This window comes from Schistocerca gregaria, chromosome 4 (assembly GCF_023897955.1).
Source record: "Schistocerca gregaria isolate iqSchGreg1 chromosome 4, iqSchGreg1.2, whole genome shotgun sequence".
Lineage (NCBI taxonomy): Eukaryota > Metazoa > Arthropoda > Insecta > Orthoptera > Acrididae > Schistocerca > Schistocerca gregaria.
The window spans coordinates 214,955,654-214,974,634 of NC_064923.1; the positions used below are offsets into that span (position 1 = coordinate 214,955,654).

General features: G+C 36.8%; 1 protein-coding gene across 1 annotated transcript in view; it reads left to right on the forward strand.

Moving 5' to 3' along the window:
- LOC126266899 (serine protease snake-like) overlaps positions 1-18,981 on the forward strand; it is a 246,321-nt gene that overhangs the window by 223,062 nt on the left and 4,278 nt on the right. The window contains exons 6-7 of the mRNA XM_049971567.1: positions 3,065-3,324; positions 9,382-9,548. Coding sequence (XP_049827524.1) covers positions 3,065-3,324; positions 9,382-9,548 — 427 coding nt within the window. The remainder of the gene's footprint in view (positions 1-3,064; positions 3,325-9,381; positions 9,549-18,981) is intronic.

Consider the following 18,981-nt stretch of genomic DNA (forward strand, 5'->3'; position numbering starts at 1 on the left):
GCTCCTTTCTTGTCAAGCAACACCTCCTACCAGTTGGTCATGGGCTAGACACTCATATTAAAGATCTGAATCACTTCCTTCCCTGGCTCTTGACCATCCCCAGCCCATTACCACCTGGATCCCCACTCATCACTGTTGATACCATATCCATATATACTAATGTCCCTCATGCCCATGGCCTTAAGCTGTCGGCACACAGGCCATGCTGTCGAACGTTAACGCTGAGCGTGCTACGTTCAACGTGCTGCTGAACGCTCAGGAACAATGTGACTTGTGGATATGGTACATGGGCCCCAATGTGGTACACGCAATCGCATCGCACTCCGGCGGCAGTTGTGGGAAGTTTTTAGTTCGTAAGTCACACTGTTTACTCAACGGGTGCGCGTAAAATTCCCACATTAGCTCTGTTAAAATGCACATTTCCTCCATTGTCCACCAAAAGCAAAGTACCATGTCCAATCAATAAGGAAACAGGCTTATAAAAGTTCCTTTACAAATAGTGTGATACAAATTCGTAATACTTCTTCACATAAGATAAACATTATTTCATCATTCTCACATTTTAGTAAAATCTCAAGGTTAGTCTTACTTGATCACTGTTCTTACCCTGTAGCAGAATCTCTGCAACACGTGAATTACGAAGCATAAAAGAAAAAGGAGCAAAATAGCTTTACACAAGTAGCGCAAGGTGTCCTGTAGATCAAGCCAATCGAACACCCAAAGAAAGGTGAACTTATATTTACGTAACATCAAAAATTATAGTATATACTAAAGTAACAGAATTTAATAAAAACACAAATATTAGGAAAAAAAGTATGTACTGGCAAGTCGCGAATCCCCGCTCAAACATAAATACTTCACAACTTCCACACGCTATTCACCACGCTAAACGTACATCGTAGCAACAATTACCATTTCTAGTATCTTACCAATCTTAGCACTTGCTGAAAGCTTTAATCGTAGCTGCGTAACTAACTGAAATTTAATTATAACAAATTGTACCAAGAACAATGCATTTTGGGTGCATCCTCAGTGTATTGCTGCCTTTAAATAGCATACTCTCATAATAAGCAAGTTACAATGATTCTTTTGCCATGAATATGATGTTCTCATTATTTTATTGCAACCGATTACACAGTTAACAATGGGTTTTCCAGTGATTCTCAATTTGCTGGTTCTCAGAAATGGCATATATACATATAGCCCAGTATGCTGAAGACCTCAATAAGGCCTTCACAGACAGGCACTACACCAAAACCTAGTTCAGAAACAGTTTTCCAATGCCACATCCTCAAACCTCAAATCCTTTCACTACTTCCAAGAGCCAGCTGCAAAATCATGTCATTCATCAACTATCTATTATTGTGTCTGGAAATGAGAGACATCCTACTGACAATCCTTCCCACCCGTCATACAGCGGTATTCTGCAGCCCGCACAGCCTATACAGTATCCTGGTCTATCACTAAGCCACACTCATTCTCAACCATTTGCCACATGGGTCATATACCTATGGAGGACCCAGGTGCAATACCTAAATGATTCACCCAGCCAGCATGTTCTACTCCTGTCTCATCACAGGCTTATCCTAGCCCATCAGTGCCGGGGCCACCTGCGAATCAGCCAGGTTATGTACAAGCTCTTCTGCAACTTATGCACATCATTTGATGTGGGCTTCACCACAAACCAAATGTCCACCAGAATGAATGGCCATTGCCAAACTGTGACTAAGAGCAGTGTTGGCCATCCACTAGTGGAACATACTATTGACCACAACGTGTTTGATTTCAATGGTTACTTCACAAATCACACCATCTGGCTCCTTCTCCCCAGCACCAGTTTTTCTGGACTATGTAGATGGGAGTTACCCTCAAAATATATCCTCCATTCTCATAATCCTCTTGATCTCAATCTCAGCTAGCCACTTGCACCCACACCCTCTTCTCAACAGTCTCCCCATCCAGTGTACTGTCACCCTCTCTCTATCCCCCCCACAAACACACACACTTCATTGTCATCATGCTCCCATTCGACAAAATTATTCATTAAAAAATATCCGTGTTCTGAATGTAAATATTGCAAAATACTTCTGCATTATATTCATGTATTAAAAGTTCTAATATTGATAACATTTAAGAACTTGTACAAAATATTTGAACACTAAAGAGAGTGTACATAATGACAATGTTTTCAGGAGCAGAATATTTACCTTCTATCAAAAGAATATGATTTTGTTTAAGAGACATCCACTTTTGGTAACAGTCATTATGCTTGAACTGCTAAAATCAAACATTTCATTTGCAGTCTTTCATTTACTTTACTAGCTGACTTGAACAATATTACAAACCAGCTATATGCTCAAGCTTTGCAATGGAAGTTAAAGAAGGGCCTTCGTGTATCACTGTTTTTTAGAGTTCTGTGCCTCAGCTGGTAAAAACAGAACCCTTGTGTGATCACTTTTGCAACAGACACAAATGAAGCACATCAAAAGAAGCAAAGCAATTTCATTAAGTTTTTAATACACAAAGAAAAATCAGTAAATCTCTGTATCCTAGCCAAGTATATTCAATGTTAGTTTGTTTTCATAAAGATAAGATTACTGCGCATAATTCTGTCATTGATTAAACTTACAAAAATACTTCTGTCATTGATGTAAAAAAAACTAACAGTGCCATCTGTTGGTTCTTTGGTGTGCTAAAAATCTAACAGTGCTGTCTGGTGTACTACGCCATCAATAAGATAAACATCCAAACTACTAAGCTGAGCAAATTCCTAAAAGTTTAAATTATATCTTTATTGTTTTCTTTTTCCTTTGTTTCCTTTTTTGTTATCTGACTTAGATGAAATAAAACCTTTTTGTTGCCTCAAGCTCTGCTCAAGTTGCCTGTGAAAATCCCATGAATATTCACTGAGTAGTTTTGGAGATTAGCATGTTCAAACAGACAAAAAATGGCAGTTCAGTTTTACTACTCTAAATCACAAATATTACTAATGTATCTTTAAATCCATATTCTCTAAACTTCTTTTTACTCTTTTCATAACAGAAAGATGCTTTATAAATTACAGGGGACCCCCAGTGATAGTTCGTCTCGGTGAACTGAATCTGAAACGTGATGACGATGGAGCACACCCTGTGGATTATCGCATTGTAAATATTGTGCGCCATCCTGAATATAAACCACCAAGCAAATACAATGACATTGCTCTGTTGCGTCTTAGTGACCGTGTGCATTTCAACAAGTTTCTACGACCTGCTTGTCTCTACACACATGACACTTTCTCAGTCAACAAGACAGTTGCAACTGGTTGGGGTAGAATAGATTATGGTAAGTAAATAAGGAAAAAAAGCAATACATTAAAAAATATACACTATCATATAAGATTAAAAATAATTTAGCAGTTAATTTGGATAAGTCATACATGATGCATTTGTAATGAATTGCTCTGCATAATACTTGAAAAAGTATTACTTGGAAAAGCAACCATTTGTCATTTAATTCACAAGCACACGAAGTTCCAAAACCCCATAAAAAAAGTATTCTATAGGATACCTGGAAGAACAAAGTGATGATAGTACCCAATGCCCAGAAAGCTAATCTAATGATGTTACAGAGTGACAGAAATATATGTACCAATGTCCACAAGCTAATTTTGAAACCCGCATGACTGCTTTCCTTCTAGAGATTCAATTAATATCATTTATGACAGCTTAAAATAGTTAACAAGAATTTTATAGCAACACACATGCATGTGATATTCATATTACATGAGGAATTTTCAAGAGTGTTATAGTTAATGAATGTGAACCCCAGATATGTTACAGAGCTTGAGTAAGGTACTCTCACATTTCTTACACTTTTATTTGTTTGATTTAACAATAGGTTGAATAATAATGATGTACAAGCTGTGTACAAGTTGGAGAGTGATAATCATGGTTTCATGTCAAGAGTGCAGTTCAGGAAGGCAGTGAAATGTCCCTGCCACTGTTCATCACCATCACGAATGGTATAATAACGAACATCAAGAAATGTTTTGATTAACTTAATACAGTTGCCTTTTGCTGATGATGTCATGACCTGAGGTGAAACAGAAGAGGAAGTTCAGACCAGATTCACTGTATGGGAATCTCAGTTCCAAGGGTACAACCTTCACAGACCAAAACAGTGGTGATGGCAGTCAACAGGGATGGGCATCCCACAAGTGTGAAACTAGAAGACCACCACATAACATCTGTGCATAGTTAGTTCTCCATACCTCAAAAGTATAAATGCCAAGGATAATTTGATTCAATCAGAGATTACCAACAGAGTGCAAAAGGGTGGTGAATACAACCAACAAGTGAGAATGTTTTTATTGGTATGATGAGATACATAAAAAGCAAAATTAGTTATTTCCAATGGCTTCTTTTACTAGTATTGGTCTATGGTATTGAAGCATGCACCAAGAGAGAGTCAGAAATGGAATTCCATAGATCCACTATTCAGATGACCTAGATGGATAAGTTAAGGAATAAGGAGGTGAGAAAGAAAGGTGAAATTAAAACATCTCTTTTAGACTGAATCAGCACATCCAGACTGTGGTGGTATGGGCATGTAGTGGAGCCTACAAGAAAAACCCAAATAAATGTGGAAAGAGGGGTGGATAGAAAATGTCCTGTTGGAAGTCCCAGAACCCATTGGCTGGACATGATCAAAGAAGACCTCACTGCCAGAGGAAGGACATTGGGTGATGTTTCCCATGACACATTATATATAGACAGAAGGAAATGGAAGAGGCTGATTAACAGTACCCCCAAAAGTGGACCTGTACGACGATGATGACAACGACAATCGATGAATAATGTCCACATTTACAAATTTGTATTGCATACTTTGGCAGCCATGCTAGTACAACCAATAACTGATGTCTCCTCTTGTCATTAGATCCATTCTTTAAGTTAAAATACTGTTAAATTCTTCAAATTTGTATTGTTACTTTTCGCCTAGACTGACTGACATACTGTCTAGGGGCAAAGATGATGAGAAATGCTACACAGGGAATGTAAGTATGAGTGTTCTCATGTCCAAATTTTTTTGTGTTCAGTAGCACCATTGAATGAGGATGTTGTACATGAGTTCCTATATTTCATATGTCCTGTTATACCATCAAGTTTCTGATATATTTTGAAACACATTGTCCAAAAAGCAAGTAGTTTCATTACTGAGAAAAGTGGAACCAATGCATAAAGTCTAACATTTGACAAACTAATGATTTTAATAAAGTTTCTTTCACTTTTAGTTTCATTTCTTGTATGCTAAATACCAGTGACTTCTATTCAGTGATATTTATTAAGACATTAGTTATTACTAGCTGTACACATACAATTGTTTGTGTACACTACAATGTCTTTGCTGAAACATACATATAACCATCCCTTTTTAAACTGGAATTTACTCTCTTTTCAATTTTTGTCACTAAATTAGAGAATTTTTGGGGAATTTTCCATAGCTGGAAGTGTACTGGTAGACATACCATGATATTGCACTACAGATTCAAGTTTTTTAATCAGGCCTTTAAATTATCATCTCTCATTCCTTGTGACACTACTGGCAACACTACACAAAACTGTACAAAGAGTATTGTCTATAGGTTGCTTGTTTATGTGACATCTTGGAATACCATCTGTTGACTCTATTAGACTGTAGGATGCCATGGTGCACTCGTTCAACACATTTACAAAACAATATACATATCTTTCATATTATTACCGTCTTTTGAAATTTCAGATGAATTCTCTGCATTATCTGACTGCATATGAATCTCGAATATGGAGGGTACTGTTCTACCATAGCATAAAAATTTACATCTCTATCCACATTCATGTTCTGCAGACCATCTTACAGTCTATGGTGGGATCTACAGAATGTGATGAATGAATTAATTAGCCCATCAAAAAGGATGATGTTTAGGGATAAAGGACAAATGAATTTATATATTAACAAGACAGAAACAGTTATTAAATATTAGGTTTCTACTGCATCTACCTTTTCTATATACAACTGTAACAAAAATCCAAATACACACTAAACAAATTAAGTTGCTGGTCCTTTATATGAAAATAATTGGAATTGCAAATATATTTTACCTATTATCAATTATATTGTGTTTACTCAGGCTGGATTTTAACACAGTGCAATGCACAGGGAATATACTACTTTGAAAAAAAAAAAAAAAAAAAAAAAAATCTACGCCTCTGTTTTATGTTAAACAACTACTGTTTATCTCCTATTTCATAATATCTACACAACGAGAATTTGTTTAGCAACAGAATAATAGTTATTAATATTTGTAGCAACAAATGCTTATTTATGATGAATATTACAACTTGCCCTGTGATTAAGGGGCTTTTTCAATGGTGGTGACAAAAACTTTGTTTTACAGTTATGTGAGCACAGGCCTTAAGCTACTACAGAATAACACTGAATGAAAATAGTAATTTATTGTATTTTGTACCGTACCTCACTCTCATGTCTTCCAGAGGAAGAAGCTAGTCCATGCCCATAACTGAAGATAGTTGCGAGCTAACTTAATCACTACCAGAAAAAAGTAAATTAGTTTCATAGTTGTTGTCATAGTGCAAACATTCAACCAAGCATTGTTGAAATTTAACAGTGGTTCTACTTCATGTGTGCTCATTTTCTAAAACTTCCTGGTGACCAGTAGTTCTCACAATGGCCAATTTTTGGACCCTCATCGGTACACTGTGCAATCACTGACTCCTCCCAGCTGTGTGAACTTCTATATACACACAGCTTCTGGTGAGGATGTTGGATCCAACTCCACCCAAAAGAAATCTCATATAGTGTATGACACTTAATGTATATTTACAGTAACTGTGGGCTATATTTGCAAGGCTATGAAGTCAAACGATTTCTGGAAGACAAGAAATTCTGCTTCTATCCAACTACCTTGAACTGTGGCTTTCAGGATGTCATGCGAGAAAAGCATAAGTTGGGTTGGATATTATTGATATTTTCAGGATCCTTGCTGGTTGGCATGGAGGAGGTCATTCTATTCAAGATACCTCATTAGATTTGATCTCAGAATAGACAGAATGACCTGTCTAAACATATAATAATGTAAAATATCATAACTTGAGACCTAATTGAGATACGTATTGTTGGTTTCCTTCTGCAAGTATGGTAACTCTCAATGTTTCTGTGTTTGCTTGTGGCAGATGATACTGTGTTCACATGCATGTTACTGCTTTGTTCACATAAATGCATGTCAGTAGCCACATGGACTCCACAGCAGAAGGTATTTGGTGTGCTTTGTTTCATGGAGCTAACGTCTGTTACACTGGAACAACATTGTTTCCAGTGAGAGTATGGACTGAGACCAACTGATGATTTTCCCAGTTATGTAAAAATCAAGTAATGGGACAAGCAGCTTTGGCAAACTCAGTGTTTGCTTTCAATGATAGGCCATCTTGCCAAGTACACAGTACAGTATTGAATTAAGCTGTACATCCTTCCAGCAGAGCCCTTGTAAGTCAATGTGACAAGCACATAAACAGTTAAACCATTTGACAGTACATAATGTCATCCAGAAGACAGGCTACAAACTGCAGCTTTGTCAGAAATTATAGCCTGATGACAGGCCATAACAGTAGGCATTCATGACGATAATTCTGGTGAAAATAGATGAAAACGAGTCATTCCTTGATTTTGTCTGTTTATTGGATGACACTACATTCTATGCTTCCGGTGTGGTACACACTCCCAATTGTCATACGTGGGGAACTAAACACCCCCCACCCCAAGCACAGAGTTGTAGCTCCATTCTTCTTCACATAGCCTACAGTTAATGTAGCAATATAAACAGACATATTGGAGCTTTATGCTGTCCCACACCTTCCTCATGAGATGATCTTTCAGCAGAATGGTACACCATGCCATTTGGTGAACACTGCGAGGGATTTCTTGGATCATGAATTCCTAGATCACTGGATTGGCATATGTAGTTCATGGCCTAGAAGCCCAGACACTGCACCACTTTATTTTTCTTTTTCTTTTTTTGCTCTGTGGTGTTATCAAGAATCAAGTGTACCAGATCTACACCATCACGTTTGTGCAACTATTGAACATGTTACACCTAAAATACTGCAAAACACTTGTCGAGCAGTGGAATACAGGTTAGATGTCTGTTGCGCCATAATGGCATCCATATCAAGGTGTATTAGGTGTGTAAATAAATAGTTTGAGTTATGATACTTTAGAAACATATCATCAATTAATATCTCAATTACTTCTCAAGTTATTGCAGTTTATATTATTATATGTTTAGGCCAGACACCCTGTATTATAAACTTCTACAACAAATGGGTGTCAATGATATTGAACAGAACTTTTGTGACTCACTTCTGCTGTCAACAGGATGGGTGGGATATGTGCTTTCTTCCCACCACTGCACGTGGTTTTCTGTTTGAGGAATCTACAGAACATTATGGTTGAAAGAAGGGCTAACTCAGTTGCAAGTTTGTTACAGAATCTGACAGAGATTCTGTTGGGCCCTGGAGCTTTGTCCAATTTTAACAGTCTTCTGAATGTATGACCAACCCAACTTATGCTTTTCTCACATGACATCCTGAAAGCCGCAGTTCAAGGTAGTTGGATAGAAGCAGAATTTCTTGTCTTCCAGAAATCATTTGACTTCATAGCAAACATGTACTGATTATTGAAAGAATAATTATATGGAGTATGTACTTTAGCTTTGAAGACTGTTCTCAGGTCAGAAGGAGATAATGCATACTACTTCTAGTAATAGCATCCCCCTTAATGCGCCATGGTGTCCAAACCAATTTTCAGGTTGATGACTGCTATTCTACTATGTAAGTCTATGCAAATCTCTGTAGTAAAACACTACAACAAAAATTGAAATTAATATTGATGCAGACTAGTAAAGTATTTCCTTGGAAGAATATTCATGATAGCTTAAATCTGATTACTGGATCACAATCTAAAGTTGAACCTTTGCCTTGATTACTCTACATTTCAAGGGCATCTGATTCCAGACATCATTTCAACCGAAGTGCAACACTGTTAGAAGCACTCAACAGAGAGCAGAGTTCTACATTGTTATTATTGTGTCAAGCATTTGAAAGTTAAATATCATTTTTTACTGTTTGCTAGTCCATTTTACAGTGTTAATCTACAAACATACCTAGTTATAGCTATCTTCAATGGATACAGAAACTACTATTGTCTTCACACATACATGATATTTAATAATAAAAGAATCTTTCTGATATTTTTACCTGTCAATGGGAGTAAAGTAGAAAATCATACCCAAAAAGCCTTACTGTCAGAGTTTGTTGTAATTTCTGTTGTTATTGTACCTTGCAGCTGAAAAACCAAGTGAAACTTTGCTGAAAGTGGTTCTTGATATAATAGATAACAAAGTGTGCAACAACCTATGGCAAAGTGGTGTCAAGATCAGTTCTCTGCCTCGTGGAATAGCTCCATCAATGATGTGTGCTGGTGTCCTTTCAGGAGGCAAAGACACTTGTCAGGTATGGTACTAGAATATGTTTTACAACTGGATGTGAGAATCTTCAGAATCATGTAATCTTTTATGTTTCATTTATGTAATAAATCTTCTACATCTATAGCTACACTCTGCAAACCACCATTAGATGCATGGCAGAGGGTACATCCCAGTGTACCACTTACTAGGATTTCTTCTAGTTCCATTCATGTATGGAGCATGGGAAAAATGATTGTTTGAATGTCTCTATGCATGCAGTAATTATTCTAATCTTATCCTCACAATCCACACAATCCATATGTGAGTAATATGTGGGGAGTTGTAGTACATTCCTAGAGTCATCATTTAAGGCCTATTCTTGAAACTTTGTTAACAGTCTTCCTTGGGATAGTTTAGTCTATCTTCAAGAGTCTACCAGTTCATTTCCTTCAGAATCTCTGTAACACTCTCCCATGGGTCAAACAAACCAGTGACCATTTGTGCTGCCCCTCTATGTATACATTCAATATATCCTGTTAATCCAACACACTTGAGCATTATTCTAGAACTGGTCCCAAGAGTGATTTGTAAGTAATCTCCTCTGTAGACTGATTGCAATTCCCCAGTTATTCTACCAATAAACCAAAGACTACCATCTGCTTTGCCTACAACGGTACCTATGTGACCATTTTGTTTCATACCCTTACAAAATGTTACACCCAGGTATTAGTACGAGTTGGCCGATTCCAACACTGACCCATTGATATTGTTGTCTTAGGATATTATGTTTTTTTATTTTACAAAGTGCACAGTTTTACATTTCTGAACATTTAAAGCAAGTTTCCAATCTTTGGACCAAGATCTGATGGAACATTTATGCAGCAGCTTCTTTCAGATAGCACCTCATCATAGACAACTGATCATCTACAAAAAGTCTGAAGTACTATCAATATTGTCTGTAAGGTCATTAATATACAACATGAACAGTAAGGGTCCCAACAAACTTACCTGGGGCACATCTGAAGTTTATTCTACAGCGGAAAATGACTCTCCATCCAAGGTAACCAGCATGTAAATGAACAGAAAATGCATGATAGCTGATGGTTCCCTCCTACACATATCTTTAGTCTTTTTGTTCAATGAGTGAACAAATTATCACATAGTTACTATTTCATATAGTCATCTGCAAGAAGTTTCTTGTGTACTATCTAAATAGATGAAAAAAGAACCCTTCTTCCAGGTACCATAAAACACAGGTACAAGTAAAAGGCAATGCAAATACCAACTTCCAGAATCAGAAAGTTCTCTATCTGATGAGGCAGTGAGAAAAGAGGAGGGGGGGGGGGGTGAGAGGGGAACAAAACTACTCATGGATTTGCTGGTAAATTTCCTAGTATCCCGTAAATACATTTCTGGCCATTGAAATTGCATCACCAACAAATATCACATGTACTCTATGCTTGGATATACAGATAAGCTACACCTACATTTTAGTGCAACCACACAAGAGTAACACTGCCTACATTCTGTACATAAGGAAGGATTACATAGCAGATTTCTCATTTTGAAATTTCATTTAAATGCCGGTTGTTTATGAAAGGAATGCATTATGCATCAAGCAAGAAGGAGAAATATGTACTATTATGTGTTAGAATTCGAATTTATCAGCAGCAGTATTGTGGTCTATCAAGACTGCTGTTTATTGATTCATAATATTACTTGTGTTGGTCAGGGTGCAACAACTATCAGGCAAATATGGAATTGTGGGTTCAAGAGGGCCACACTCAACACTAAGTGGGATGTCAGTGGCCCCACCTGACAAATATTGTTTGTCAGCCACAGGACACACACACACACACACACACACACACACACACACACAGAGAGAGAGAGAGAGAGAGAGAGAGAGAGAGAGAGAGAGAGAGAGAGAGATGCCAAATGACAACACCACAACAGGAGTGTGTACAGAATTACAACAGACAAAGCCATCTGTGGAGATTCTAAGAACTAGTATCGCTAGATAGTGTTATCATATAGACCCGGCACCTAGCATCTGGGGTGACGCCACAGAGTGTTGCTGAGTACATAGCACGATCGTCTTTCATTCGACAGATGTTAATTTAGACAACAGGTGTTACTTTTCTGAAGCATTAAGGCTGCTGTCTGTGACCTATCTGAAAAGTCTCTTTGATGTTGTCTTTCAACAAAATAACATACCACTCCATTTTGCCCATACTTTTCTAATCTATCCTGATACAGAGAACATTTGGCTGTGGCCCTGGTCATCACATTCTCCAGATTTATCTCCCACTGAAAACATGTAGTTATGGGTTGCTGAGAGACTGGCATGCAATCACTGGCCAGCCACTATGACTGATGAACTCTGATATAAAGGTGAAACAACATGGAATGAATATCTGTGTCTGTAATCCAAGCTTAGTTCAGCTCATTGCCCAGTTGAGTTAGAGTCATTGTTTCTAACAAATGTGACAGCTCCATTTACTAAATTTTACACCCTGTATGCCTTCAGATAATTTACAAATTTAATCATGTATTCTTCCTACTTACACTGTATATGCACAACAAGTGAAATTTCATTATTTCTTAGCCTTTCTGGTACATCAGTTTTAATGTCCAGCAGCATACTTGTACCATGTTCCTTCATTGCACATCTTTCTTGACATTAGCAAATCATTTAGCATATGGATTGCCTTTTCTGTGGGCCTTGCTAAATGATTAATGATTCTCTTACAGGGTTTACTGTTGTCAGTTCTTGAGATTTTTCCAAAAAAGTTAATACCTTTTTTTGTATAATGTTTAATATTCTGCCACATATAAGTGTAGTAATTAGTCTCTATACAGTTAGCATGCATCATCTTTTTTCTTGGTCCACAAGTTACTCCTAGAATCTTTTGCTCCTTTTCCTCTCTCTCTTCAATATCTTTTGATGTTGCTAATGGTAGATATTCTGAAGCACACAATGGATAAGATTTGATCACTGACTGGTAATATCTTAGTATGATTTTAGTTGAAATTGCTGTCTTATTGAAGGTATCCTTCATTAGGAGGAAAGCTAGCTCAGCTTTTCTGACTCTTCCATATTTTTCACTTTTGTGTACTCCATGCACTTGTATGATATCATGAAGATACTAGAACTGGACAATCTTATCTATGCTTTACTCGGCATTCATAATATACTTCGCCTTCCCAAATAATATCTGTAGACCTCTTTTTAATGCTATCTCCCTCTGACTATTAACTTCTGTGATGAACTATTCAGAATCTTTTGATAATCATACAAGATTAAAAGTTCCTGCATCTATCTATTTTTGCCTGTAATATGTTATTCTTCAGGCATATTTTCTCCAATCTTTCATGACTTTATCCATAAAACTGTTGAAAAGTAATGGAGATATGCAGTTCCTTTATCTTAAGCCTATTTGTATTTCAGATCATTCCAAAATCTTACCTTTGAATTTAACTTTTGTAATCATGTATGTAACAATTTATTTTATTAACAGCAAGTCTCTTTATCCACAACTATTTCATAAAGTGCATGCCTGTCACTAAAATCACAAGCTTTTAAGTCAACAAATGCAGCTATGTATTTCTTACTTCTAGCAGTTCCATCCTCCAGTATTGCTTTGAGAGTCCAGATCTGTTCTACATAAGATCATCTTTTTCGAAAATCAGACACACATTGACTGATTATGTGGATTGCTTCTTTCTCTGATAATAACAATGCAACTGAAACAGTCTTGCATATCTCTATTAGAGATACTTTGTTGTTGTTGTTGTGGTCTTAAGGCCAGAGACTGGTTTGATGCAGCTCTCCATGCTAATCTATCCTATGCAAGCCTCTTCATTTCAGAATAAGTGCTGCAACCTACATCCTTTTGAATCTGCTTACTTTATTCATCCATTCGTCTCCCTCTATGATTTTTATCACCCATTTCTTCCCTCCAATACTAAATTGATGATCGCTTTGTGACGTTCGCCTGCTTTATTTTTTCATCGATAGTCCTTGGTGTCAATGTATTGCATTGTTATACTGGCTGAGAAATGTGTGTGTGTATGTGGGGGGGGGGGGGGGGAGGGGGGGGAGGGAGGAGTAGAAATTCAACACTGACTACTGTAAATGATGTAGCTGACAGTTGCACAATTGCGTTTCACAGTTCTTTACTTGCACTGTTCACAATCCCCCAATTTTACACAATTACATGGCCAGTTCACCATTGGTAAATGTTTGTTGAAAAGCCTCATTAAAAGGTTGCAAGCAACATCAGCGTACTGCTTCGGTAGTTTGCTGTTGAATAGCTATGAGCAGTAAAAACCTAACCAGACAATTCACAGTTCTTGCAGAATAATATGGTACATATGACACTGTTTGTCAAATTAATTAAACAGACATTGCCATTAATTGTTCTAACACGTGGTCTATTTGTGTTACACTTATTCCACTGTTAAGTTGATGCATTGTTGTTAACCTAACCAATAGATAAAACCGGGTATGGACTGACTGTCTCAGGACCAAAAATTAGCCCTTTATATATCCTCGCCATAATAGGCACTGAAACTATACATGTTCAATATTTAAGTTACAGGAATTACAATTAAAACATAACTTATTCAATCAACTGAATATATTGAAAAGTTCCTTCTCTTTAACAGTTCCTTCTACCACAAGGCTTAGGCCGAATTATTTGTTTAAATAATGAAATTACCAGATACAGTTATACATACAATACTTTTGACAAACCTGATAATTATTTTTGAATTAATTAAGAGCTGGCTTTGCTAATATGTTTTTAAATAGGGCCAAATAAATATTTTAAGAATCCTAGTAGTTTTTCTTCCAAACGTTTGTATTTAGTACACAATCTATATTTCCTTATAAGTCAACAATAGAATGTAAGTCAGGAAAAAATTACTGATTTCATCCTACAACAAAAGTATTAACTACGAATGGGCCAAATAAATTAGGAAATTTATTATATACACGAAACTAAGCACAAAATTAGACCTGATGCTACATTCCTTAACCTTTCTCTTTTGTGGTAGTGCAGATTATGCTCACACATATGAATGGTAATCAGGCAAAAATGAATTTAAGGAGGCAGATGGCAAAACAAGAGAGGAAGTAAAGAGATACCAGCTTGTTTTGTCACATTACCCCCTCACTGGATTGACCAGATATATATTGCAAATAGCTATCTAGGCAATTCAATGACCACAGGTGACCCCCCCCCCCCAGAAAGTGGGTTTAACATTCTATGCACAAAAGAATATTACATAAGAAATCTCCTTATCAAAAATTACAGTACATATGTTCTCTCAGATTTCTATTTACATGAGCTGGCCATATGAAAATCCCCATACAAAATATTTACATATAGTGTATATTCACAAATTATATTTTTAATAAAAATAGGCATTTTCATCATAAGTGATGTCTTTTCCAGATAAAGAAAGATTACATTGTAAGATACATATTACTTTACACAAATCCTGTCTTGCTTCAAAAACTAAATGATCATGGGTTACAAAAACTTAAAAATTGCACTGCATCCTGAAGTTCATTTTCAGACAGAAAATTTCACTTTTTCAATGTTTAGAATTTTGCACAAGTATTTTCTCTCTTTTAATAAGCATTAACGTATTTTCTCATCAAGTCATCCATGTCTTCAACAAGTCCAAGTGGCAGTTAGTAAGGACATGCACTGCTATCAGTTCCCTTGGAGGTGGTTCTCCTCCACCACAGTCTAAAACTGGTTAACCTTGAAAGATTTGGGTTTCTTTTTCATTTGCAAAATCACTAAAATGACAAGTCCTGGTTTGAAATTCACACCATTTATGGATGCATATCACTTTAATGTCCAAAATAAGTACATTACCTCTAACAAACACTCAAGATGTGCAGTAGGCTGGATTTACTAATATTACATTATGAAAAAAGAATAGAGTCACAATCACATAACTTAATTACTACTCAAATCAAAATTAAGGGGATGGAAGTTTACCAAATCATTGTTCCCAATCTCTGAGTACCACTCTCATTCAACCAGAAAATTCAATCCTCACCAAATGTTACCAAATAGTTGACCTGTCAGAATATTCATGTCACTCTCACACCACAGTTATCAGTTAATCAGCAAAATTACTTTTCTTAATTCTAGTATTACCACTTTAAGCTCATAATTCCTCAGAACACAAATAGAAGTTTTCAGATAACCTATAGATCTGATAATGCAGCATTATATGAGTTGTACCTCACTAAAATATTGCTCTTTTTGTTAAGCTCTCATTCCCAGCTGCACAATATACACAATACCCAATGCTGGGTAGTTCAAAATAGATTATCAATATAGTTACATCACATTTGTTTGTATACAGTTATCTTTTTCATTACTCAATCATGTCTGTCAGCTCCATTATTTCTTACTTCATTAGCTAGTGGAGGGCATTCTCTAAAAATATCCCTACTGCAGAAACAGGTTCCCTAACCATTAAGCCCCCAACATTATTCATTATTTTATTATTTCATTATTGCTTCATTGTCTACTAAATAAACACCTACTCTACTTACCTAATTCAAAATTGATTCAACTGAAAAACACTCCACAGTAACAGATCCTTAGGCTAAGGCAAACTTAACATCCATTACTGATCAGACCAAATCACTTAGAAAAACTATTATTTCACTGTAGTCCATCAAACTGCTTAAGATGCTAGCATGATGGGCAGCATACATACAAATCTTGCTTATTCTTTGCACACACACATCACTCCAGGCAGCTATGTTTAAAGTCCTATTTCCCTAATGTTAGAAGAGGCTGTACCATGACACACTTCTACAGGTAGATAGTTATCTCCACATAGTGATTACACTGAACACAAACACTTCTATTATACCACAATTGATATTAAGACCTAGTATTCAAGAGAGTTTTTACTGCATATTGCCTCTGCTGCTACACCAAATTATTCTAATCTCACACATGAGCTGATTACTTCAGATGTTAATTATAGTTTTCCGATAGTCTGCACCTTCTCCTCCACATATGCTGACACTTTTCATTTTCCAGTTACCTTACATGTTTGTTTGACGGAAATTCTTTGAGTATGACTCTAATTAATTTTCATCATATTTCATAAAACCAGAATAAAAACAGTATCTCATAGATTTTTACCAAATACCACTGCTGTCTTTTTTAATTGCCTTCTTTTTCATGCTCTTATGATTCCACTACATATCACTAACATATGTAACATAATGTATATAGATAACACTGGAGAAACCTTTTCTAAAATATTCCTATACTAAAGTATCCTGCTGTAAAAAATCACATGAAATTCGATGATAGAATGTTTCTGATTCACTTATAAACTACAGATAGGACAGGAGAAGAGTTTGACTGCCTCAGGAAACATGAAAAATTAGACAGACAGTTTGGGTAAGCATTATCACCACATAATTGAAGCCAACACAGAATGTTGAACCCACCACTTGTTACTTGCACAAGAAACAAGTCCCAAATATTACATCAATGCTGAGATTCTGAATCAGCAAAAAATTGCACTCCAACAGCTGTCATTCCAATTCCACAGTTAATAGTACCTCTCGTTTCACACTCTTTGATAGGTTACCAGTAGCAACAATAATTTTTATTCCAGAAACAAGCATCACTATTGTATTCTGAATAGATTCAAAAAAGTCTATGAAATGCCATTGAAATCACTACCATCTACAGCTACATCATACCCCACTACAAGCCACCTAATGGTGTGGGGTGGAAGGTACTTTCGGTACCACTAACTGATCCCTCCAAACCTGTTCCACTCACTTATAGTGCATGGGAAGAATGATTGTTGGTAAGCCTCTGCATTGGCTCTAATTTCTCAATTTTTTTCCTCATGGTCAGTATGTGAGATGTATGTGGGGAGAAGTAATATGTTGTATGACTTCTCCTGAAAAGTGCTGTTCTGAAATTTCAATAGTAAATCTCACCATGATGCACAACACGTCTCTTGTAATGTCTGCCAGTGGAGTTTGTTTAGCATCTCCATAATGCTCTCTTGCCAGCTAAACAATCCTGTGATGAAATGTGCCACTCTTTGTTGGATATTCTGTATCTCCTCTATCAGTCCTACTGATTGAGATTCTAGCCTGAGAGGCAGCATACATACAAATCTTGCTTATTCTTTCCACGCACATTATTACAGGCAACTATGTTTAAAGTTTTATTTCCTTAATATTAGAAGAGGTTCCATACCAGACTGTTAATCACATTGTCAATGAATGCATGATTCGAGCCTATCACAGTGCTGAAGAGGACTTCCTGCTAGCAACTCCATATGTAGTGCGCTGGATTGAAGGACTGGATATTCAGTTGTAAAGCCAAACTTAAGTTTCTTGTGTGTAAATATTTATTTTATGATATGACTGTATTAGTCATAAGCTAAATAAATAAATCAGTCCTACCTGATAGCGATCCCAGATAGGTTAACAATACTCAAGAATAGGGTGAACAAGTGCCTCAAAAGCCACTTCTTTCACAGATGAATTACATTTCCTTAAGATTCTTCTGATGAATGTGAGTCTGGTATCTGCTTTTCCCACTATTTGTCTCCAGCTGTTTGTCATCAATAGTGTAGCTGTACAGTAGTGTATTTCCTTTCCTACGTATGCGCAGCATGTTACATTTTTTATGTTCAGGGTCAGTGGCCAGAGCCAGCACCATTCATCAATTCTCTGCAGGTTATTCTGGAAATTCGTACTATCTTCTGATGTTGCTACTTTGGTGTAGACAACTGTATCATCTGCGATAGCCTTAAACAGCATACGACACTTTCTATTAGATCATATATATATATATATATATATATATATATATATATATATATATATATATATATAGAAAGAAACTTCCACATGGGAAAAATATATTAAAAACAAAGATTCCAAGACTTACCAAGCGGGAAAGCGCCGGCAGACAGGCACATGAACAAAACACACAAACACACACACACACACACACACACACACACACACAGAGAGAATTGCTAGCTTTCGCAACCGATGGTTGCTTCTTCAGGAAGGAGAGGGAAAGACGAAAGGATGTGGGTTTTAAGGGAGAGGGTAAGGAGTCATTCCAATCCCGGGAGCGGAAAGACTTCCCTTAGGGGAAAAAAAGGACAGATGTACACTCGCACACACACACACACACACACACACACACACACACACACACACACACACACACATATCCATCCGCAGGATGTGTGTGTGTGTGTGTGTGTGTGTGTGTGTGTGTGTGTGTGTGTGTGTGTGTGTGTGCGAGTGTACATCTGTCCTTTTTTTCCCCCTAAGGGAAGTCTTTCCACTCCCAGGATTGGAATGACTCCTTACCCTCTCCCTTAAAACCCACATCCTTTCGTCTTTCCCTCTCCTTCCTGAAGAAGCAACCATCGGTTGCGAA